The sequence below is a fragment of the Balearica regulorum genome, chromosome 2 (genome assembly GCF_011004875.1).
Source record: "Balearica regulorum gibbericeps isolate bBalReg1 chromosome 2, bBalReg1.pri, whole genome shotgun sequence".
Classification (NCBI taxonomy): Eukaryota; Metazoa; Chordata; class Aves; order Gruiformes; family Gruidae; genus Balearica; species Balearica regulorum.
Genome location: NC_046185.1, coordinates 159,926,458 through 159,950,851, shown reverse-complemented (window position 1 = coordinate 159,950,851; position 24,394 = coordinate 159,926,458). Strand labels below are relative to the sequence as shown.

The window sequence follows — 24,394 nt, the reverse complement described above, 5'->3', positions numbered from 1 at the left end:
AATTTTGTCCCTCAGTAAAGTCTTGAGAAAATAATGTCATTTTCTCCCTCAAAACTGCTTCCAAGCTCCTCTTCTCCTCAGCTCTTCAGGATATCTGCACATGTCTAATAGCTCTTGGTCCTAGAGGCCTTTGGGACCCAGTTCTTTCCTTGTGGGAAGGGCTGAGGAGAGGACACTGTTGTGGTTTTGCCCCAGCTGGCAGCTAAGACCCACACAGCTGGTCGCTCTTCCCTCGGTGGGATGGGGGAGAGAATTGGAAGAGTGAAAGTGAGAAAACTCGTGGGTTGAGATAAAGACAGTTTAATAGGTAAAGCAAAAGCCGCACACACAAGCAAAGCAAACCCAGGAATTCATTCCCCACTTCCCATGGCAGGCAGGTGTTCAGCCATCTCCAGGACAGCAGGGCTCCATCACACATAACAGTGACTTGGGAAGACAAACACCATCACTCCAAACATCCCCCTCCTTCCTCCTCCTTCCCCCAGCTTTATCTGCTGAGCATGACGTCATATGGTATGGGATATCCCTTTGGTCACTGGGGTCAGCTGTCCCGGCTGTGTCCCCTCCCAAGTCCTTGTGCACCCCCAGCTACTGGCTGGTGGGGTGGGGTGAGAAGCAGAAAAGCCCTTGGCTCTGTGTAAGCACTGCTCAGCAGGAACGAAACCATCCCTGGGTTATCAACACTGGTTGCAGCACAAATCCAAACCACAGCCCCATGCTAGCTACTGGGAAGGAAATTATCTCAGCTGAAGCCAGGACAGAAACCTTGCCTCAATACTGTAGAGTGGTTGCTGGATGTTGGTTTGCAGGCAACCCAAGCACACAGGCAAGCTTTGGAGCACCATGGCTCCTCAAAACCAGGAGACTTGTGTGTAGAAGCCCAGGTGTATATGAGCCCAGCCAACTTTGCGGGTCACAAACCCCAATGCCAGTGGAGCTGAAGAGATACCAGACTGAGGTGAGGGCTGAGCAGTAATTCTTACTGAAGATTCCAGCTTTAGAACCAAACATCTAAATTCCACTTATGTTCTGCTTTAGGCCTCAGAGTCTTCCACTGGCCCTAACTCCTTTTGCTCCATGTTTCCGCTGAAGAACTACTGTGGTAAAGTTTTCTTGACTCTGCCCGTTCTGCTATGTGCTTGGTCTCTGTGTTCTTTTACAGCATGGATTGTTAAAATGTGCCATTTACCTTTTGAATTTGCCAATTCATCTTTGGAATCAGTGATTCCACTTGTATAATGCATTTTGTTTGACTTTATAAACGATAATTGAGGTCCGTTCACTGTGTGAAACACCTTGCAGATAGCTATCAGAGAAGTCAATAGCTTTTCTTACATAAAATATGCAAGTGTTGGTTACAAAAGTCTTTCTTTTAAAATATATTTTTAGCTTAGTTTGTGAGATATGGTAGCCTGATTTTTTTTCAGCAGTCTGTACAATTGCATTTGATGCAACAGTTACTGGGGGCTTACAGGACTCAGCTTCTCTGGAAATTAGAAGTTTAATAAATACTTAATCAAATATTTTCAAACTAAACAATTTTGAGATGCAATTTGTAGGTTTTGATAAATAAAAATTTTCATGGCCAGAATTTCCACAGAAACATTCACATTTTCTTTTTGCTTGTGCATTTGGTTGCATTTGGAGGGGGAAAGGGAGAAGGTTTTGCTGTGTTCTAACCATGCTTTGGCTTTTCCTGTTTCTGGTTAAGATTCCTTGTGCAAATCATGTTGTCTGTATCCAGGATGTGTATAATACACCTGGTAAAGAATTTAGGAGTTGAAAACAAATGTCATTTAACCAAGGATCCAGGCCTATAGAAAGAGTTAGTGGCATGTGAACCCCCATGATGCAAAATAGCTGCGTTTCAAAACCAAGTACTCAAGCAGAATAATTTTTTCTTAGAAAGCTTAGGCATAAAAATATATTCTTGTCTGTAAGAGAAGGTTTTAATCAGCTCTACTTCAAAATGTTTTCTCTTGCTGTATTCCAAACACTGAACTTCATTGTTTCACTTGTACTGATATTTAATAAATCGGTTTTGTTTTTCAGCCATGACAAGGCAAGATGAATTTTGTGGAAAAGGACTGTCTAATGGAAATGTGGTGTATAATTTGGATGATGAATTATCGGAGAGCCAGAGTAGCCTGTGTTGTGGTCATTTTATTGTTCAGTGCAGTAATGGAGTTAAGTTATATTTACATTGTCTAATTATATTTTGTTATGCAAAAAAATTATACGTAAATATTCTCTTGCCAAACCAACCACTGAACTCTATTCCTCTCTCAGAAAAAAAAAAAAAAAAAGACTAAGACTGAAATAGAAAACAAAATAGATAATGAAAGCCCACTGAAATCACAAAGAGGCTCCGCAATGCATACCAGACAAGCATCCTGCTTTCCATCACAGCCATGGCCTTCGCTTGTCCACCAAGTCCACAGGTCAGAGTCTCCTCCTGCCAACAGCCTTGGCCAGGATCCCGCGCTCGCTGCTGCTTTGGGAAGCACGTCTTTAAAACCCCTTGATTTTGGGATCAGCCAAGGAGTGTGCTTGCTAGAGGTGGTAGCACCCAAAAAGCTATTTGAAATGATGCTCCCCTCTGCCACATGCAAAGGAGCTATAATGGCGACCGCGAGTGATCATGTCACAGCATATGTCATCTTTTCCCCACAGACTCCAGGCACAAAGTCTTTTGCTCTGAAGGGATGGCTAAAGCTTTGGTGCTTTGGTGCTCCTCCGTGCAGGGTCGTCGCTCAGGAGCTGGGTGAGCTGCCTGGGCCGTTTCTCCTCAGGGGTAATTACAGAGAGGGAGAGACAAAGTTTTGAGCAAGGGGCTTTTTTTTCCTCACATCTTTCTGTAGCAAGCTATTATTTACATCACTGTATTGGAGCAAAACAATATTGTTGCTATTTATTTATTTAAAAAACACTCTATCTGCTTCAGTTAACTGAAAGTCTAAAGAGGGCTGACTCACCTCCCCATAATAACCACCAACAGCTGAATTTCCTAAAAAACCCATCACAGTTGGTGGATTGGTTTATCAGTTTATAACTATGTGTCTTTGTAAAAGGATGGCATAATCCTTCTTCTTTTTGATGGGAATTCTCAAGCTTGTCCTTTGCTGCTTTCCAGGCGTTTGTTGCAATGAATGAACACCATTTTCCTTACTTAGCTGTTTCTCCACATTTAAATGGCTGTGTCTAAATTAGACACAATGGGATGCATTAGAAAGCAAATAATTTATGATTCCAAGTCAAATAGAGCTTGTGACCTTAACTTTTAATGAAAATGAACTCCGAGAACTTTTAATGAAAATGAAGTCCGAGGCAGGTTTAAACTCTGGGGTCTCCTACTCCAGAGCTGGCAACCTGACCTGATATCTAGAACTACTAACTTTCCTAAAGCTCCTATTGCTTCTACTAGGGAAAGGGTTGGACCCATATTAGGTAGCATTGAATCTTTAATTGAAGGCAAAAATATTATGTAAGTTATTGTTTGCTTTCTAAATACCTTGATTTAGAGCTGAAACCCTTGACTATTCTTCTTAAATGTTTTAGGCATTCAGAGACAAACTCTTGGTCTGGAGCCATCTTACTAACACTGGGAAAACAATTATTCTTGTGTAGTTTTTTATATTATTGGATAGAAGTCAGGGCCCTGTTTGCTCCAGCATTTTATAAATGTGATAAAAATAGGTCCTGCCCTAGAGAGTTCACACTTTCATAAACTCAATGAAAATTAAGTGATTGGCAAAACAGATTAACTAAGTCCTTGACTTTGGTGAACTCCATAACAGCATCCTAACAACTGGTTCACACCAATAGACAATAACAGATTACTTGTAGGCATGATACCTATTTCTTCAAGAAGTATAATTTGAGTTTAACTTACTACATACACCTAGGAAGAATAAATTGTGTGTTACAATGCCTATGTTGCAAGATTTGATCATCCACTGTAATGAAATTCCACTGAAAGTCCACTGAAAAGTGGAGCAAAAAATATCTGGAGTTGCGGTAGGAACATCATCCAACAGCAGGAAGCGTTAGCGTTGCCCTCAAGGTGGAGAAGAACTCAAAGGGAATTGACAGGCTTATATCAACCTCCTGTCATTAAAAAAAAAAAAAAAAAAAGAGTAATGCAATTAAATGTAGTCTTATTTTGTTGAAATATTTTTGTCAGGCACAGGGTGTTCTGAGGTGATACAGATAATTAGGAGAGAAATTTAATCATCCGTATGACAATGAAAGAAAAAAAATTGGCTCTTTAATCAAAACATAGACCCACCTGATCTGAAATTAGAATGTTTCAGTATGTCTTCCAAGCCAGAAAGTCTAGTTAAAAATTAATGGAAGTTGGCAAGCATTAAATTATCTACCTAAAAGATCCTATACAATTTCCTGAATTAAATAGAAATACATTTATATTCACAAAATATCTACAGGACTACTGCATTGAAATAGTGAAATAGTATATACCAAAGGCCGAATGCCTTCTGAGCAATATGCCATCACCAGGGCATGGATTAAAAAGAAGGTCCGTTCATGGGTCCAGATTTTCTACTTGGCTAAAGTGGGAACTGTACTATTTTATACCAATAGTGAGCTTGACTCGTGGCGGTGGTGCACGTTGAAGGAAGGTGTATGGCTAGACCCTGGCTGTAGCTGTGGGACGCAATGGCAAGACTTCTGTTGATTTCAATGGGATGGGCTCGCTTGGCTCTTAACGCTTGGCATTTTCTTGGCAAGGTGGGAGATTCTTTTTGGTTCTAGGACTTGTGGTTTTGATAGCATTCCAACTTGGCTGGAATCACTGTCAGGAGTGAACACTTGAGTGAAGGGGACTTTGATGCTTTTTTGCCTTCTCAAGATAATTGTCATTAAAAAATGTAACTGTCAGAGTGGTATTTAAATTAAAATTGGTTTAGAGGATAAAATCTGTTGCATAACAAACTTTCAGATGTTTAACATGAATCTGTCTATATTTTCAATTCAGTGTTAATGAAAAAGCTTAGCACATATGTTGCTTTTAGCATACTATGTTTTACTTATGCTTTTGTGGGTTTTTTATGTGTTTGTTTTTTAAAACCCTGAGGTATCCACTTCTGCTGGGAGAAGCTGGATAGCACGGGATACTCTTAATTTAGCAAAGACAATATGATCCATCAGTTAGGCACTGGACTTGGTGCAGTCCAGCTGGAAATCCAAAGTGCATTTAAGGGTAAGGAAATTTGCTAGAAGAGATTAACGAGGTGTTTGTCATTTCTATTACAGGACTTGTAGTTTATAAAGTGTAAAAAAATACTACCTCTGGTTAACCTGCCTGAAAAGCAAGGTCTTCTAATGCTTCCTTTTAGCGTTTTCCTGTTACCACTAGTGAGTTTAATGATTCTGCCCAGATTTTCCTAGCATTCCCATACGTATTTAAATTTCATACACCCGATCATTATGGAGAAATTATATTCTGAATGCTTTTCCTCCTACTCTGAATCCCTTAGCAACTTCAACAATTTCATTCATGGAAAAGTAATTATTTGAATTCTGTATATTTTTATCTTTTTTTAATGGAGTTTAGAAGAGTGAAATATGAAAAAACCAGAAGCTTTAAGGGAGAATCTATACTTCTAGTAGAAAGTCCCTCCAGATTTTTCCCTGGAGGCACCCTGCCTAGCCTGCAGCGGTCAACATTGCCTCATGCCCAGGCTGCACTATGGAGTGTATCTGCTGTCTGTCTTAGCAAGAAACCTCACATGCTCAATATGGACAGGGACTCATTGGACTCCCAGAATTTGAAATACATACTTAGTACTTCCACCTAACAAAGTAAAAATACAGCACAGCCATTAGTGCTATGGATCTTAGTATGAGATCTCCCATCTGATCTGGTTTTATGAGAGCACAGTGGAAGTTTCTGTCCAGGCTAGTTGAGGTGTCTGCATAACAACATGAAGACAGTGCTCCATATGTGCCTGTAAGCTCTTGGGTTTATCATGGACTACACGAAAACAAGCTGGGGATCTCTGTGCCAATGTTATGGTCTATTTGCAGCTGAATAATTCACTCGCGGATAATGGGGAGTTGACTGCATTCCAGGTAGCTGTCCAGAGGTGATGTGTCTCAAGGGAAATCCCTGATGAATCTAACAAATTACCATGTTTTCTAAGAACTAAATGTCAAAGCACAGATATGGGCATTTTGTGTCTAAGTAATGTCAGGAGAAATCAGCTGTGTTGAGCTCCTCGCTGTTTTCCCCAGGATGGAGTTGGTACATGACAAATAAACTGTCCAGTTATACCTTTAGGATAATACGTTCCTATTGCTGTAACAGGAACACATTGTTAGGTCTTTTCTCAAAGGTAACAGTTGTCAGCTATGCCGTTGCAAATTCCCTGAGCGTGTAAAGTTGCTTAGCCCTGGGTCTCACTGGGAGGGATGAGAAGTGAATGGCCATGTTTGCAAAGAAGTAAGGTGGAGAACATGGGCAGAGTAGGAGGATGTCACCATGGGGTGACAACGTTGGCAGTAACCCACAAAAATTCAAGTGAGGGTTAGAAAGAAAAATAAAAATGAATGGTCCAAAAACAAATCATTCTAAAATTCTTTAGTTTCTATCATATTTCTCTTTTCCTCAGAATGTCTGAGATAACATCATTTCCCTTTTTTCAGACTCTGCCGTTTGGGTTAACAAAGATGGCTTAAGTACCCTCATGCAGTAAGAGCTAGCAAATATTAACTTTTTAACAGCAGCTGCTCTGTCATTATTCTAATTTCTTGAAGAATTAGGGATCCTGAGAAGTAATTTTTAAATGTATTTAACAATGTATTTACTTTATCTGACTCTCCAATGTCTTCTCTACAAGAAGAAGCAATCACTGCCGTTATAAATACATGGGCAAAGTTCTAGCATAGTATGAGTGAAGATTTTTCAGAATAGACATGTAGCATGGATTGAATAACAAAATTCTCAAAATTGGTCCACTTAGGAAGAAAAAGGTTGCTTGCTCTAACTCTGTCTTTTTCTGCATTGTACTTCTAAATACCATTATGGAATAGATTTATTGTCACTAAAGCTCTGTTCCTGACTTCCATTAGGTTTGCACAATATAACACTCAACAATTTCATTTGGGATATCACCATTTCCATTCCTCTTGAATGTTATAAGTTAATAGTAAAGCAAGTACTACAGATGATCTCTCTCTCAGCAATTATCTCCTTTTCTTGGCGCTCATTAGACCACATCTGTGGACCCATTTTGGGTCCTCAGTACAAGACTCATAGAAATTGGACCAAGTTCAGCAGAAGGGCACCAAGATGGTCCGGGGCTGGAACACTTACCCCTTGGTGGAACACTTACTCCTTGCAGAGAGCCTGAGGGAGGTGCACTTGTTCAGCCTGGAGAAGAGATGGTTTTGGAAGTACGTGATAGCAGCTTTCCAGTTTCTTGGGGAGGTTATCAAGCAGATGGAGCCAAGCTCTTCACAGCGAGGTATGGCAGGAGGATGAGAGACAATGGGCATAAGTTGAAACAAGGGAAGTTCAGACTGAATGTAAGGAAAAATTTTCCCCCTGTAAGAACATCAGCTATCAGGACAGGTTGCTTACAGAGGCTGTGTGGTCACCATCCCTGGAGGATTTCAAGACATGACTTGACAAAGCCCTGAGCAACATGGTCTGACATCAGAGCTGACCCTGCTTGAGCAGGAGGCTGGGCTAGAGATCTCCTGTGGTCCTTCCAGCCAGCATGATCCTCTGATCTCAAGCATTTGGGTTGGTTTCCTCAGCGTTTCTCCTGAAAAGCACTATCTTTCCTGCTTGCTTGACACAAAATGCAAATCAGACTCCCTTGATGCTCGGTTCAACCTACTGGCCCGGTGAAGGGAAGAACATATGGGTCTCATGATGAAACACTGTGCTGTGGGCCTGGGTCTTACGGGATGTAAGGGTTGGGGAGAATTCAAGGGGAAGGTGTAGCATGACTTGGCCTGATCTTAGCACAGACTTGAAATTAGGCTGGAGAGAAGCCTGAGCACAGGCTTGTAGGATCAGGCTAACAGGAAGATGGGATCCACACAAAAGGGTCTGACTGAGAAGAAAAAGCCATTTGTTATAGTTTGAAAACACGAATTCTTTTATTGGGGATAGTAAAAAGTAACCTTAAATTAAGGAGAGAAAGTGAAATCCTGATACTCTTAAAACAGACTTTTAGTACAACAGCTGTTGTAGTTGTCTGTGGTCTTACATCCTTGAAATATTTTTCTTTAAAAATACTGAATAAATAAAAGTCTGTGCTGTGCAGCCAGCTAATACTGTGTGAAATTAATTCTTTCCTTCTATTCAGAAGGACTGTTCCCAGGCTTGTTTGGCTAGTGAGAAGGAAAGCCAGCATCAAATGCATTGAATGGGTTTTATTTGATAAAATAAATTCTCCCACTCTCTTATCATCATAGCTTTAAATAAAGTATTGTGAATAGGATGTAAGCATTGTAGCCTGTGTTCCTTTTCAGATAAAGTAAGTCAGCCTCAGAGTACTGAAACCCACAAAGAATAGAATATCTATAAGGGTTGTGGGTTTTTTTTCCCCCCATGTATCTCATTCTGTGATGGATGTGAGAAAAGCACATTTCCTCAAAATGGCCTGTAAAAATATTGGTGGATGAAGATGCCATGTTAGTTTTGTCATAGTACCTGAGATATGGAGACTATCTCTAGATCAGATATAGTATGAAACCTGAGTTCCCAGGGTTTTCTTCTTGGTATGTACCTTGGATACAAATGGACAGATTGCAAAAAAAACCCCCTTTTTTATACAGGGGTTTTACTTAAGATCTTGCTGTTAAGATGCAGCTGAGTCTGGGTTGAACTTTCCCATGTTTATATCAAAAGTAATTCTACTGACAAAGGAGGTGCACTGGGACTAAACCAATGAATGCAAAAGTCATGAATTTTGCTAATTTTCCTCTGATAAACAGCCTGACATGATGAAGAAATATTTTCATATTGAGGCTACCTGGGCCAGATCTTTGGCCTTAAATTCAGAATAGCCACCAGCAAGCTTTTTAGCTGCTTAAATCATATTGCCTTCTTGCATCCTAGGGTGTTTGGCTATCCTTCCACATCATTCAAAGAAAACAAAAAATATTCCCTACAAAAATGTGGAAGAAATTTCAGATCATCTTTCTGCATTCACCATTTCACTCTTAATCATAAAAAACTTGATTCCTTGTTCGGTGAGAGTAAGTATTTGTTGCGGGTCTAGTGACTTTCCACTAAAATGACATGGAGAACATCCATCAAGAAGAAAAGCTCAACGGGTGTTGGCTAGATGAAAAGGAGTCCAGTGAGGTTAATGTACTTGAGGGAGTAATGTGGTAATATCACTTGTAGCTGTCTTAAATGTCCCAAAGCTGAAGGACAGTTTCATTGACCATTTGCAATGGAATCACCTGGCCACAGCTTGGAGTACAAATCTGCACCACGACTTAATCTCATGCTTCAAGATCCAAGAGCAAGTCTTAGCTGTTCCATCAGCCAAACAAAAGTGGTTCAGACATGAGAAATATCAGCCAAAGTCATGACTGGCAGAACCCGAAGTCTTTGGGAACATGAGGGATACAGTTTTGGAATCATCTTAGGAAGTGACCAAACAGTCATTTGTTAAACAGACATTTTAATCTGTAACAGAAGAGGTCACTCAGTTCCTGCTTTAGCAGGGCAGTTGGGCTAGATGATCTCTAGAGGTCCCTTCCAACCCCTACCATTCTGGGATTCTGTGGATGCTGTGATACTATGGGTCACGGGACAATCGAGGCTGGAAGGGACCTCAGAGGTCTCTAGCCTAACCTCGTGCTCAGAGCAGCGTGAGCTCTGAGATCAGACCAGGTTGCTCAGGGCTTTATCTAGTTGGCTTTTGGAAACCTCTGAAAGTGGACTCTGGTCATAAAACTTTCAGAGATAAACCATTCATTGTGTCTTTTCTCAAAGTGTCAAATGAGTCAAAAAAAAAAAAAAAAAAGAAAAAAGAGAACTAAAAGCTGCAAATCAAGAATTTCTCTCTCATAATGGGATTTTTTGCCCCAACCTCACCAATGTCATAATTTTGCAGTGTTGCAAAACACTGTCCTATTTCTTGTGAAATCTCTGGATTATGATGATGGATGGGGGCATAGTTCATGGCAGAAGTGGAAACACAGTGATGTACAAATGCTGGCCAAATGGACCCTGGTTGATGTTTAATAATAACAAAGACAACTCAACAACTGGATACTGTCAAAGGTGAAACTAAGCGTTTTGCCAGTAATCTCAACTTTAAACAAAGCTGGTTTAATCAAGGCAATTGCTACAGTTATGCCAATAAAAGTAAACAGACAAACCCAGTAACTACATTATGACAAAGCTGAGGGAAAAATATCCAAAACCCCACTATTGCCAGAGTTCAATAGAGTAATTCATTGGTGTATAAAGTAATGCAGAGGCAAATGGGACTACTAACTGTGAAGTAGATAGCAAATATTTTGCATTCATACATAATTAAAGCACCTGAGGGTAAAATACTGAGGTGCCACAAGAACTGCCTGAGAAAACATCAAAATTGAAGAAAGCAAGAGACGAGAGTTTGAGGAACATAATTTTGGCTGGGACAGAGTTAATTTCCTTTCTAGTAGCTGGTCTAGTGCTGTGTTTTGGATTTAGGATGAGAATAACATTGATAACACACTGGTGTTTGTAGTTGTTGCCAGGCAGTTGTAGTGTCTACTCTAAGCCAAGGACTTTTCAGCTTCCCACGCCCTGCCAGGGGCGCAAGGAGCTGGAGAGCACAGCCAGGACAGCTGACCCAGGCTGGCCAGAGGGATATTCCTGGCCATAGAACGTCGTGCTCTGGATAGAACTGGGGAAGTGAGCTGGGAGGGGGGATCGCTGCTCGGAAACAGGCTGGGCATTGGGTTTTCTTTCTGCACGTGGTGAGCAATTGCATTTGTGCATCACTTTATATATATGTAAATTTATAAATATATATATAATTATTGTTGTTATTACTGTTGTTGTTATTCTCTTCCTTTGTTATCCTATTAAATTGTCTTTATCTCAACTCATGAGTTGTTTTTTTTTCATTCTCCTCTCCATCCCCGGGGGGAGGGGGGGGGCAGAGGGGTGAGCAAGCGGCTGTCGGGTGCTTAGTTACTGGCTGGGGTTAAACCATGACAGTAATGAAGAACTTCCTGCTCAAGATGTACCATGTGCAAGGTGTAAGCAGTTCCTAAGTAAAGACAAGGGAGAAAATAATCAAGACCTGCAAGTGAGGGGTGACATTTTTGTAGAATAAAAGCTCCCACAGGTGATGCTCAGGGGCACCAACATCATCTGCTGTTGGCATTTCCCACGGGTGTTTTGGGGTCTCGCTTCCCCATTACTGTTGTTTTCAAGATACATGCTTAATGTCTTAGGTGAGAGATCTTAGAGTATCTTTCAACAGCTGGGTGTCTTAAGGAAAAACACAGTGTGAGCAACGCTATGATTGCACAAGTTGTTTCCTATTTCTAGTGAACAGCCATTGCCTTCTATGTAGCATGAAGATGCTACAAGCTGTGAAGGACCAGAGCTCGAGGTGCTCCAGATGGGTATAACAAAAGGACCCATGGAAGGGTTTGCAGTTTCCCCACTGAAAAGAAAAAAAGAGAGAGCTTCTGCTCTAGCTGTTGGCTTGTTTAAACCTTGGATGACAAGAGAGTTTCTGCTTTTTCATCTTGGTTTCCCTTCTCAGCGATTAAGCGAATCACTCACTTTCTTCTCAGAGTTTCTTCCTCTCCTTTTGAGTGGGTAACATCTGAAGCAGTCCTGTTCATGCCAAATGAAATCAGTGGGAACCTAATTCTCCTGGAGATGACTGTAATTACTGCTGGTGAATCAGGGGGAGACAAAAGAGACTGCTCTCTGGAAGTATTTTTTTTTTTTTTTTTTTCCACGTGTGCATGCTGAGGTGTAAACCTTTGGGATGAGCGGCAAGGCTGTGCCCCTGGAAAGCTGCACCAAGGCGAGGAGGGACCACGTTCACCAAGGGCAGCAGGAGAGGACCATCTTCCAGCAGCTGCTCCAGCCACCTGTGGGGCGGCTCAGCTGAGGGACTGCAGCTCACAGCGGTGGAAATCCTCACAGGACAAGCGTGGACACCGCTGGGAAGGAGCAAAGGGCACGGCCGGGCTTCGGCCGCAGACAGGCGCGGGCTGTGCCCTTGCCTTTGCGTTTTCTCGTGGCGGGGCCGAGCTCCGGCACCCACCTGCCCGTTCCTGCGGAGGGCTTCACCCCCCGATCCCCGGTCCCGGCGTTGGGGCAGGTCTCTGGAAACGCCCCCTCCCCCCGACAGCGCCCGGCGCATCCTGCGGGCTGCGGGACCGGGCGGGGGGCGGCGGGACCGGGCGGGCCGGGGCGCAGCCATGGAAACGCGGCGTGCGTCCCCTGATCCCCCCGCGGCAGCGTTATTCCTGTTCCCGACCCTCCCTGCATCAGCCCTGGCCTGGCTGGGGCCGCGCCGGCTCTAGCCGGTGAACGGTTAACGCCGGGAGAGGCGGCTCCTCTCCCCCCGCCCCGGTTCCTGTTTGGAAAAAGCGTGTGCACCCCCCCGGGAGAGCAGCGAGCCGGGCACGGCCAGGGAGGAGGGGGCGGCCGCCCCTCCGCCCTCCACCAGCTCCCTCTTTTTCTATATTGTGCCGTGTCGTCCGCCCCCCCCCCCCCCCCCCCCCCCCTTTTACTGCAACTGGTCTCCCGAGGTGGCCTCGGCTCGGCGGGACCGCCCGGGCCCGGGGCGGCGGCCGGGCATGGCCGGGGAGGGGGGCGTGTGTGCGGCTCCCTCCTGCCCACCTCAACCCGCCGGCTCCCGCAGGGCAAAAGCTAAATCTGGGTGGTGACTGAGCCTGGCTGCCCCCCGCCGCTCCTGCCTTCCCCTCCCCTTTGACAAGGGCTGTTTGATTTTTATTGCCTTTTTTTTTTTTTTTTTTTGGGCAAAAGGAAAAATATCTATTGAAAGGGTGGGGAAGGAAAGAAAAGCAAGCAGGCACCCTCCCCCTCTGCTGCTCGTAGTCCCCTCCACTCCACACCAAAAAGAGCCATCGCAAGTGCACGCCAGTTCTTCACTAAAGTGATCCAGCCGCTGGATTAAGTAACTCTCGGAGAACAGCACACGCACGCACACACACGGCAAAAATGAAGGAAAAGGCAATGTTTCAAACGGCTAAAATGCAAGGAAACATGATGGTAAGTGGCTGCTGCGGGCGCCTCCGGTGACTGTAAGTGAGTGGCGGGGCTCCCTGCTCGGGCTCGGGGCTACCCGGACCCCCTTCACCGCCCGCACGGTCGGTGCGGAGCCCCCCCCATTGCTGGGGCAGGGGGAGCCGGGCGAGGCTGCATCTTCGCTTCGGGTCTGTGTGTGTCCCCCACCCCCCCTCTCGTGAAGAGGGTCGCTGGCGATGCGGAGGCTGCTGGGGTGTCCCCCTTTGCGCGGGGAGTTGGGGCGCAGCGCGGGCGGGGGGCGCCGGGGCTCGGCGGTACCGGGGCGGGCTGCCGGCTGGCTCCGCGCTCCGGCACGGCCAACTTCCCCAAGTTGGTGACCGCGGTGTGTGCGTGTGAGCTGGTGGGTGTGGGGGTTACCTTTGCCTCTCCTCCGGCATTACTAGTGGAAACATTTGTCTTGATGCCATTTTTTTTTTTTTTTTTAAAAAAAAAAACTACTCGGGATGCCTTTTAAATCAGCTCCCCCTCCCTTAAAGAAAGGAAAAAAAAAAAAAAAAAGGCAGCTGCTCTCCCGGAAGAAGTGCTGGTTGCCATCTTGTGCTGATGGAAATATATTTGTGTGTTTTGCCTGCTGGTCTGACCCGCTGGGGGCGGCGGGGCTGCCGGGGGTGCGGGGCACCCCGCATGCGGGCGGTTCCGGGGGGGGCGGCGGCGGCTGGCGGAGCCGGGTGTGCACCGGAGGGTGGGAAACGCGATGGCTTCAGGGCGCTTTGCTTTAAAACCAACTTATTTCAAATAACCTGAAGCTTGGAAAGGGTACCTGTTGGTCTTCTGTCCCCTCCCTCTTCTCAAGCGAAGCACTTCTATCTCTATTTTGCCTCCCCTGTGAGAGGAAATGCTAATATTGAACAGAAGGCCGTATGCGTTTCTCTTACGCCTTGTGTTGACGTGTTCAAGAAGTGGCCAAAGTATTCTCCATCCTTTAATTAAGTTCCGTAGTAAAACGCTTCGCTGGCTTTTTAAGGAAATGCCTTCTTTTCCAACTCCAATAATACTGCTTTTTCCAGCAGCAGTTTTTAAGAGGAAGGTGCAATGCTATGTGACCTGTGAATTCAACTAAGGGAACTGAACAGGAACTTCTGCAAACATTTTTCCAGGAGAATTGCACAGCCTGTGTGATTGCATCGTACTCCTTTCATTATGCCTTTTGAATGCCTGGGAAATATCTGGTGCTGGAACTTTTTTAACGTGGGCAAATTTAGTTTATTATTTGCTTAAGCTACCGATCCTAGAGGGCATTGTAGTCTGTGGCCAGGATGTTCTCTATCAGTAAGAAAAAATAATTAACCACCTGAGATGACACGGTTCGAATAAAGTATAGGATTAACCTAATTTACATACACAATGGCACAGAATTACTAAAATCCTCTCGCACATTTTCCCTCCGGGTCTCTGAAGTCCGGGACTGATGAGCGGGCAGGGATTCCCCCTACTCCCACTCAGCGAAGGGCTACAGCCTCCACTGGGATTTTTGGCTAGCGCTTCTGAGCGTGGCAAAATGGATCCGCATATCACCTCTGTGAGACAAGCAAAGGCTGGAGTGATCGATGTGCACACAGAGCTGTGTAGCAAGGGCTGCCCGCAATTCAAATCCTTCTGCCAGAGACAATAGTTTTTGCCTCTGATTCAACCGGGAGCAGGATACGGCCCCCCAGGCTGCCAAGTCACAGTTATTTCTTGCTGTCACTCCGGGCAGTCTCCCTGGACCTGAATGCAAGGTTTTCCTTTGAGTACTCGTTTTTGAGACACTGTCAATGAAATTTCAAGACAGGGAAACTGTTACACGGACACAGATGATTTCTTTAATTAATGCCTGTGGTTTTATGGGCCACCTAAAACACGCAGAGCTGGTTTCTGTGTTAATCTGGTATGTGGTTGCAACTGGATCTGCAGTTTATTTAAGCAAGAATAGAATTTGGGTTGAATAGTTGAGCTTTACTATCTTTGAACAGATTTTTATATTTCTTCAAGATAATAATTAGTGGACCTAATCCTGAAATCTCAGATGTGGTTTTGATGGAAGTTCTAGCAAGTTAAGACTATTACTTTCTTTACCTTTTGCCCTAAGCTGCTGTTAAAAAAAAATAAAATATTTTTTACTTATTTATCACTTCTGTTACAATTGAAATTAGAATCCTGAACTAGTCATGTCAAAACCTAATGGCGTGAGTGTCCTCTCTCACATACCTGAGAATACAGGGTTGGGTGTGTGTGGAGGCCCGGGAGGTACGTTACAGTGCGCGCTGCATTAATTGCCTAACAGAATTTGAAAAGTCATTGAAAATTCAAAGCCCACCATGGCGTGCTTTGTTTGTTTGTTTGTTTCCTGGCAGTTTTGCTGTTGCTTAGAATCTTGACAAGCTTCTAACTATGTATTGATTTTCTTCTCCTTAAAAATCTTTCTTAAATTGAGCTATTTCATTCCTAAAATGATGTGACAGCAAGTGATAATACTGGCACGCTGGTCCCTGGCCATGCAGTGGGCCCTTTTTAAGTGCGGTGATAGCTCATGGAGTCACTACACCTGTGATTTCTTTATTACCTAATTAGACCAGCAAAAACGAAGCCATTCTTGTGACATGGAGATAAATGTTTTTATCCTTCTGACAGTATTTCACACAGTATTTTTTTGGCTTTTTTAAACAACAACATTCACCTGGAAAGGTGCCTATTTTTATTTTACTGCACTGTTTCCCATTCATCATTTGAGCCAGGGGAACGTAACGTACAGAAATAGTTCCAGCTCTTACAATGGGATTTCTCTTAATTCTACATAAATGCTGTAGGGAGTGATTAATACACAGTGGTTTCTTCTAGTAAGAACTGACATACCCCATGAGTTTTCAAGTTAATATGCAACAGTAGGGCATGGAGATAAATGTTTATCACTTTTGGCGATAAATTTAATGCACTTACATTTGATCCTAACCTTAGGTACAGCTATGTAATTTATTTCATTAAAATATTCCTTTTTCCTTACACGTTCAGTTGTCAGGTCAAGGACAGTAATACCTACTACACTTGTTTTATTCTGCTTTTGTCTGTGACTTCCCAGGGACTGATCTATCATGTAGAGGGGCTTTTTGTTTTGTTCTTTAATGGTTTTACAAGCAAATACATCAAAAAGAGCTGTTTTGAAGAGGACCTTTAGTGTAGCGCCAGATTCTTCTCTTACGTACACTCATGCAAAGCCCGAGAACCCAATTTGGTAGAGGTGCAGGTGCAGTAAAGATGAAAAGGAGCTACTACCTTCGGATGTAGACAATTAGGTGAGTGGAAAGAATGGGCTTAGTGAGAGTGCATCGGGGTATTGAAGGCAAAATTTAATGTGCTGTATGGGAGCATGCTGTTATTTTAGCACATTTAGTTGTCAGTGAAAGGAGTAAGCACTCTGCGTTAGCTAGCTGTCTCTGTTAGAAGGATGTTGCTGTGAAACTCTTGTTCTGAATTTCAGTCTAGCCAGCAGCTGCTCTAACGTTTGGAAACTACCAAGAGAAACTCTGATGGATGTGTCACTTTTCTGCTTTACTCTGATGAATAATTTATGAATGGGGCAAAAGAGGCAGTTCTGGTTCAGTGAGAGGACTTGTAGAAGAGTCTGGAGATTTAGATGTTTAGTTTGACCATTTAGATCCCAACTCTGATAGCTGCAGTTTGGAAATACATATAAAAACCAAAAGTAAGCCCAGTGGCAAATGTTATCCCCTAGCAAGTCTGCTGGGATCTCTGAGGCCTCAGAGACCTCGTGGGTACAAACGGCATGAAGGCTAAGCGACTCTGTCGTCCTTGGAGTGCTCCTGCTTTTCCTGGAGACACACTGGTGCAGCCAAATAAAAAATCCAGCTTTGCTGCTGCCCATTTTGTATTTCTAGTGCCTCTCATAAGCAGTAAATTCATATTGAAAACATAAATAAAATATATTGAAGTCCCATTGTAATTTCCCTTATTTGCCATATTTTACCTACAGGTTTATTGCTTGCAGTGATCAATCATGTTGCACTGAAACATGGTGTAATGCTTCTCAGTGAGGAATGCAGCTGTCCTACCGTGGGGTAAAGAAGCTGCATAGAGATTAATTTTTCTTGAAACTCCCATACTGAAGTAGGTGGTGGAGTTTCTGACCCAGTGCAGACTCCCTGCTACTTTATCCTTCCCTCTGTCTCAGATTCCACTTGGCTTAGAAGCCAAATGCAGTCCAGATTTTGTGTGCGATTCATTAGCTGTCTACTGCCTCGGCTGAAACCCAGGGTCCTCCAGAGCTGAAAGCAGGGGAACTATGGTAGCAATTCCTAGATGAGCTATCATGACTCCAGCTGATGTTTAAAGCCAGGCAGAAATTTAGTTGCCAAACTACAGCAAGAATTGCAGCAGAAAAATCTTTGGTCTGCAGCTGCTGCTCAGTGAGAGGCAAGTTGTGTTTTAAGGACTGTAACATTCTGGTATCCTGATTTGGGCATAAAGCAGAGCAAGCGTTCCCCTTTCTTGGGATAAAATATGCAGTAGGAGGTACAATCCATAGGAGGTACTGGACTTGCTGCTTTGTCACCCAGTGGAAAGATGTGCTGGGCCTGTTCTAATGTCATGTTCCTAGTTGATGGAAATGAAGAGTCTTTGCACGTTTAGGGTAGGATGGCAGGGAGCTCCACGATAGCCAGTAGGATCCCAATGTTGCCCGCTTAATGTAGTGTCCCTTTAGATACATCCTTATTTAGGGGATAGAAGTGCAGAGTCTGCCCGTGGTGTATTGGAAGTTGCAGGTCCCACGAGAAATACACGGGGCCAGGCTGTCTCAGAGTAACTTTGGGAGTTATGCGAAGTAGTCCACATTGCTAGCTCATTATTTAGCAATGTGAGAATGAAGCGAGGCTTGTGATCTAACTTTAATTCCTGTGATTGGGAAGGTTCAAAATCTTGACTCTGATGGTGAGTCTCACACCTGCCTCTCTTTCCTCAGTACCACCCAGCAGGTTGTCTGTTTCCTCTTGCTTGCAAGGCAAAAGGAACGCTTTTGTGTTTGTTCCTCCTTCCCTCCTCTGAGTTGTCTGCCTGTTCACAGGATAGTCTATCCCCTCCCCTCTCTTTCTGAATCTCTTCACTGCTTTTCCGAACAGTAAGAGAGGAGAAGTTGAAGGGACTGTGAGGATTGCACTGCTACCCGCTCAGCTGCTGTTCAGTAGAGCCCTGAGCAGCAACAACGCACAAGGGCTGGCTGTGCAGTCAGCAAGGCAACGATGGAGTCATCCCTATTGGAGAGGTTACGTTTCTTCATTAATGAAGTCTCGATTTGCTTGTTCTTTCTAAAGATAAATACCAAATATATACGTTTTGGAGGGGTTGATGACCTGAGGCTTTATTTGTTGAGGAGAGTTCCCCTCTCTGCACTGTGGAATGAGTCTTTCAGCTGCCAGAAGATACTTCATAGCATGTTCCCTTGCACCAGGTGTCACTCCTGTATATCTCGGAGGTTGTATTTCTTGGCACAGCTTTGTACTCATTTAGTATTAGTCTAACTGACTCTGTAAGGCCGTAGAGAATCATGCCTAAGCACACCTCCTGTTGGTACAAAACTCCTAGTAGCCATAGACTCTTTAACGTAGCTGACAAAGGCAGAACAAGATTCGAAGCTGGAAGTTGGAGTCAGAGCATTTTTGACTCAGTCACCCAAGGTGATGAGCTACTGGAGCAGTCTCTGTGGGAGTGCAGTAGTTTCTCTGGCTCTTGACATTTTTCATTAAAACAAGATGGGGATAGGACTCCTCTGACTAAACGTTGGCTTCTTCAGTGTAGACATATAAGTTCGTCAGCCTGGGCTCTCTTCATAATTTAGTCAGTGGAGTCTGGGGCATGATTCGTCCCATCTTCACATAGATGTATAAATTGGGCCAGAGGACCTGCACTCTTAGATGCCAATTTCTCTCTATTGACTTCAGGAAATGTGAGGTACTAGCTGAACCGTAAACATCTACCCTGCAGATATCCGAGTCTTGAGTCCGTTGCTTAAACATAGTCATAGGTATTCCAGAGCATCTCAGATGACCCGAAGCACCCCATTAGGCAGTTACGTGAGACAACTACTGCTCTGCACATCTTTCCAGGGCTTGTCAGCCATCTGCGGTGGGATGTAGGGATACATGAGCTGCATGTGTAGGGCTTTACTCCTTCCAGGTCCCAGCATGCTTGCAGTCCAAGAAGCAGGTTGGGTCTCCCAGCACTGCAGTCCAGCTGTAGCAGGAGAGGAGCTCCATCTCAGCCAGATGCCGTCTTGCTGCAGAAATCGCTTGGTCCATGATTAGCGCGTATACGGAGCTGCCCTAGAACATTATGAAGCACCTCTGGCTTTAAAATGATTTAATCCAAATGGTTTCATGTCATCACAAGCACAATACGTGCATTTATTCCTCTAGGTCTGTGGGTTTCCATGTGTGTTTTCTGTACAGTATTGTACTAAGCAGTGACTCACGTGAGATTAACAAGCAAAGCCCATTTATTAAATTGTTTTATGTACTGTAAATCTTGTGTAATCCACTAACGCATAATGCTGTCACTTAGGAAGCTTGGCATTCCTTCCTAACGGAGCATCAGATTTAGCAAGTTCCTATAGTGTTCGCTTTGAAAAGGCTGCAGTTGAGAATAAAATTTTTAAAATAAATCCAGTTTACAGAATAAATCTAAACCTTTAGAGCCCAAATGGTGACAACACATTGGTAACTGTGTCCCAGCTGTAGCATGAATTCACCTGTAGATGCTGTGGATTTTCTACACTTTTAAGGACATCGTAGCAAGCAAAGTTTGCATTTATAGTATCCTGGTTGCCCTTGAAGTGAATTTTCAAGGTTAAAATTCTATTTTTGCAAAAACTGGCTTTGTGCCTCTGTGGTGGTATCGGTAAGGTCCTGGGAATTCCTGGAGCACCTGTGTCGTAATGCTTATGCTGTGCCCTGGGAAGAAGAGTGTGTCTTGCAGGTGGTTTCCAAGCACAAAATGTCTGGTGTTGCCCTCTTCATCGCTATAGAGGTCAAGGCTGGGAACAGGAACGGTGGAATCCCCTGCGGTATTTTGACCAGGGGGCAGAATTGTTGCACATGTAACTAAATCTGAGTGCAGCCCTCAGCTGCAAATAGGTGCATCCCAATCTGTACGCTTACAAGGCACAACAGAAGAATTGCAAACTCAGTGTGTATCCAGCAACCAGGACAGGATGTTGTTTGTGATAAGACCTCTTTCGTGGTGTGACCGAACATACATTGACTTTATTACCAACTCAGAAGTATTTCTGCTATTTCATCCCTAATTACTATGGAATAATGCCTTTAGAGGTTATCCTGAGATGCACCCAAATGTCCGTTCAAAGCTCCCAGTCCATTTTCAGAGAAAACCGGCCATTCAAGCCAGTGGGATTAGCTGCAGCGGGGAAAGGTGCGTGCCCAGGTGAAGCACTGGGCAGTAAGCAGATTGGTCAATGCTGTGAAAAATCCCTCTCGAGTTACAGGGAATGCTGGCCAGAAGATTTTGTCAACTCAGGCATGTGTAGAGACAGTTAGACTTGGCATGGATTCCAGTCACACATTAGATGGCCTCATTCTGTAGTCATTATTCAGCACTTACTCAAGCAAAACTTTTGCTGAACTTAACGGATTTACTACTCCTGCTGAAATGAGTAAGAAATTTGTCTGAGGCTCAGGTGCCTTCAGACCCGAGTCTCAACACAAAACCCCACCGCGTTCTGTGTCGCTAAGGATTTTCAGTATTTTTTTAAAGGTAGCAAACGGTGAAATACACTGGAGTTGACAAAAGAAAAAAGGTGAAGGGCAGGGTAAGAAAGCACGCAGGAGAAAAGCAGAACGAGGTAGTTATCCCGGGGGATGCTGCAGGTTAAGAAAAGCGCTCTGGAGTTTTTACTTCATCTCAGTTTGTAAGTTGCCCCCATGGAGAACCCCATCAGCTCCTCGATCTGATGTTTCACAAAGCATGCTGCGTGCCCTCCCTTTTGCTTGCGTTTGTTTTCACTGATGATGATAAACCGGAAAACATGCTGGAAATGAAACATTTTTATTTGTTTATCATTTGGGACTGAAGTTATTGAAAACGGGGAGAAAAATTGAAAGGATAGCTTGGCATGTTTTCTGTAAATACTCAGTAGTTCTTCTGCAGCGTATGATGTAACCAAAGTAACCTAGAAATAAGCTTGTATTGCTCTTTTCTTGTGCCTAATTACGAGGATGTGAAAAATGCGCTCATATTAATGCCTTCTCATCCGGCTGTGAGGGGACTGCAAGTACCTCTTCTGAAGATCTGGTTTGTAAAGGGAATGATTGTAATGCGGGATTATTACTATTCATGAGCTCTGAGTTTATTGACTCTGTTAAAAACCGGATCTATCGTCCACAGGAAGGATATGTAAAATGCTGTGGGTAGAGCAGTAATTCAGAAATTAATTGTTGTTCGTATCAGTACGACTGAAGCTTTCCTGATCTCACTATTTGAGAGTTTTTCTCACAAGAGGGAGGTTCGTGCTACGTTCCCCGTTGCTTCGATGTTATTCTCCGTGCATTTCATTTCATTTGCATTAGCCATGTACATCTACATTTATAATTTGTTAAAAACTTTGTTACGAAAGGTACTATTCATTTGGATTTGGATATTCATATGGGAATCAAAATCTATAAAAGATTCTAGAAATTTTAAAAATAAAATTCACTTATCTCCTTTGTTCCAGTATCTTGGATTTTACAGATACACCTTGTTTTTTACAAAGAGACCATCTCTCACCATTTTTTCAAATTCAGATTTTAACAGAACTGCGGGTTCGGTGGGGAGAGGAGGCTGGTGGTAATATTGAAGGGCAACAAATAAATAAAACCCGTATGTATGCGATAGCAATTAAAGCAAAAATCACGTACTCCAGAGGCGTGCTCCTTGTTATGTTCCCTGTTCAGCAGCGTACTTAAGCACCTGTTTAACATTAATGGTAAGCATATGCTTAAATGTTTCTGCTGACTTGGGAGTTAGGAGGAGTCTGCCTTGCACACACAGTAGTTGAACAGCCCGTTTTCCATCTGTGTGCGAGCCCGGAGCGTGGTGCTAGCTGAGCATTTTCCAGGTTAATTAGATTGGCATAACAAGATCCCTAGCGGACTCTGTGCAGTCATCAGCTCTTCTGCGCTCTCCGGCTACCGGGAGCTCTGCTTGAAGTAGTGTATCTTTTGCTAGTAACTGAGACAGAATATTGCACTGTATTTCACCAGTGTGTTCAAATGGAAACAGAATTGAGTGGATTGTGAGTACACCATAAATATCAATTTGGCTCCGTATTGCTAGCATGAATATGGTGCATCCTTCAAATGCACAGTGCCTACCGAGGACTATTTATTCTACAGAGCTACCAATAATGGCTGTGCTTTCATGAATTATGCATGTATTTGTCCCTAAACCTCACCTGACCATGATTTGGAGTGTTTAAGATTTGAAGCTGGCTGTAAGTATAAATTGCAGATATTTTTCATAAAATATAATGTCCTTACAGGTTTCTTTGCAATACTAGTCAGAGTCCATCATGCCTGTATCTACAATAAAAAAAAAAAAAAAAAAAAAATTGGAATCAAGATAATTCTAATTCAGTACAAGGGGGAAAAAAAGAAAAGATCTTGATGCTCCGAAGTCTTGCAAGAAAATCAAAATTACATGAAGTCAAAGGTGATCTGTCTATTCGCTAAAGCAAGTGAAATGAGATGGAGTCCCATTGTAGGAATAAGGGGGTTATTATTTACCAAATGAAGAAAGGAAAATGACCCCACGTTATGCCTAGAAGCAACTTGCCAAGGTGTAAAAACGTAGCAGTGAGAATCATATTAGCCATTCAGGCCTTTTGATGGGTTAAAATGAGGAGAAAAAAAGCACACGCTTTTAAGGGAGATATTAAATAGATGAGGAGGAGGATGACCATTTTAGCTGAATTCAGTGGCACAAAATTTAGCTTTCCAGTATTCTCAGGGAGAGGCTGCCTTGGTTTCCTCTGAAGATTCCCTGTTTTCCGTATTTATACGGTTCTATAACATCTGAATCTCTGGTTTCTAGAGACTTCTCTAGTATTTAATTGTCACATTCAGGTTTGTTGGGAATTTTTTAACCTAACCTCTTAAGTTTTTGAGGAGTTATATCCTTGTGAAGCATTACATATTAACAGTGATATCACGGAAAACATTGAGACAAAGTGGGCTAATCCGCAGCACGGTGACGAATGGCTGTAGTGCTGTCCTGAGCTCCCTGCTTCCTGCTATGTTAAAGAAGACACGGCATGAATAGATACGACTAAAGAGAGGCAGAACAATGGAAAGACCGGAAGGCTTTGCGCAATTTGCATTTGGGTATGGAGAAGCTTTCAATCTTCAGTCACAGTTTGAATCTATCGTAAACTGATAGTTATTGATGGTTGCTGACATCCATGGCCTGCTTGCTAATCTTTGCGTGCTGTAGGAGGAAGAGAGCCCCAGCTGCATGAGTAATTGCTGTGAACTAGCTTGTGACCACGCTGCTCAGGCACTCTCTGGAGGTGACTGATGGAGTACACGTTGCACATCACTTGGCAGGACCTGCCCTGGTCCCCAAGTGGTCTTGTTGTTACTGGAGTTGAAATAATTTGTGTGCATGTCTTCAGTTGGAAGAGCAGGATTCGGTCCTTCTGAACGACGTTTTTGTTCCGTGAAATGCTAATTTGTGTGTGTGTTGCATGCAGGGGTTGAAAGTGCAAAGCCTCCTGAGACAAGGCTGGAAGAGAGTTGCAGGAGGAAGAGATGTGGCCGAAGTGTGCGCCGTCTCTGTGGGGCAGGCTCTGGGGTGGACTCTATGAACTGTGCCTCGTGCAGGGAGCTACCAGCATTGCTTGGAAAGCAGCTTCGAGGTAAAGTGCCATGTATGAAGCCTAGAAGCTCAAGTCTCGTTTCCTGGAGTGAAATAAAGAGCGAGCTAAATTTGTAGTCAGGACATATGCAGTGTCCTGGGTACTTATGGGTGGAGTCCATATGTCAAAGAATGCTGCAGGTGGTGAATTCAGGCACAGGCACATCAAGAAGTTGCAATGCATAGGAAGTGTTGCGTTGGAGGATATAGAGTCTA

The 24,394-nt window shown here is 43.6% G+C and overlaps 1 protein-coding gene across 2 annotated transcripts in view; it reads left to right on the top strand.

The window, feature by feature from the left end:
* DPP6 (dipeptidyl peptidase like 6) overlaps positions 1-24,394 on the top strand; it is a 563,740-nt gene that overhangs the window by 48,078 nt on the left and 491,268 nt on the right. The window contains exon 1 of one of the 2 annotated variants that reach the window (XM_075746660.1): positions 13,059-13,246. The exons of the other annotated variant lie outside the window; for it this stretch is intronic. Coding sequence (XP_075602775.1) covers positions 13,196-13,246 — 51 coding nt within the window. The 5' untranslated portion in view covers positions 13,059-13,195. Of the gene's footprint in view, positions 1-13,058; positions 13,247-24,394 lie in introns of those variants that run through there. 2 annotated transcript variants of the gene reach the window in all.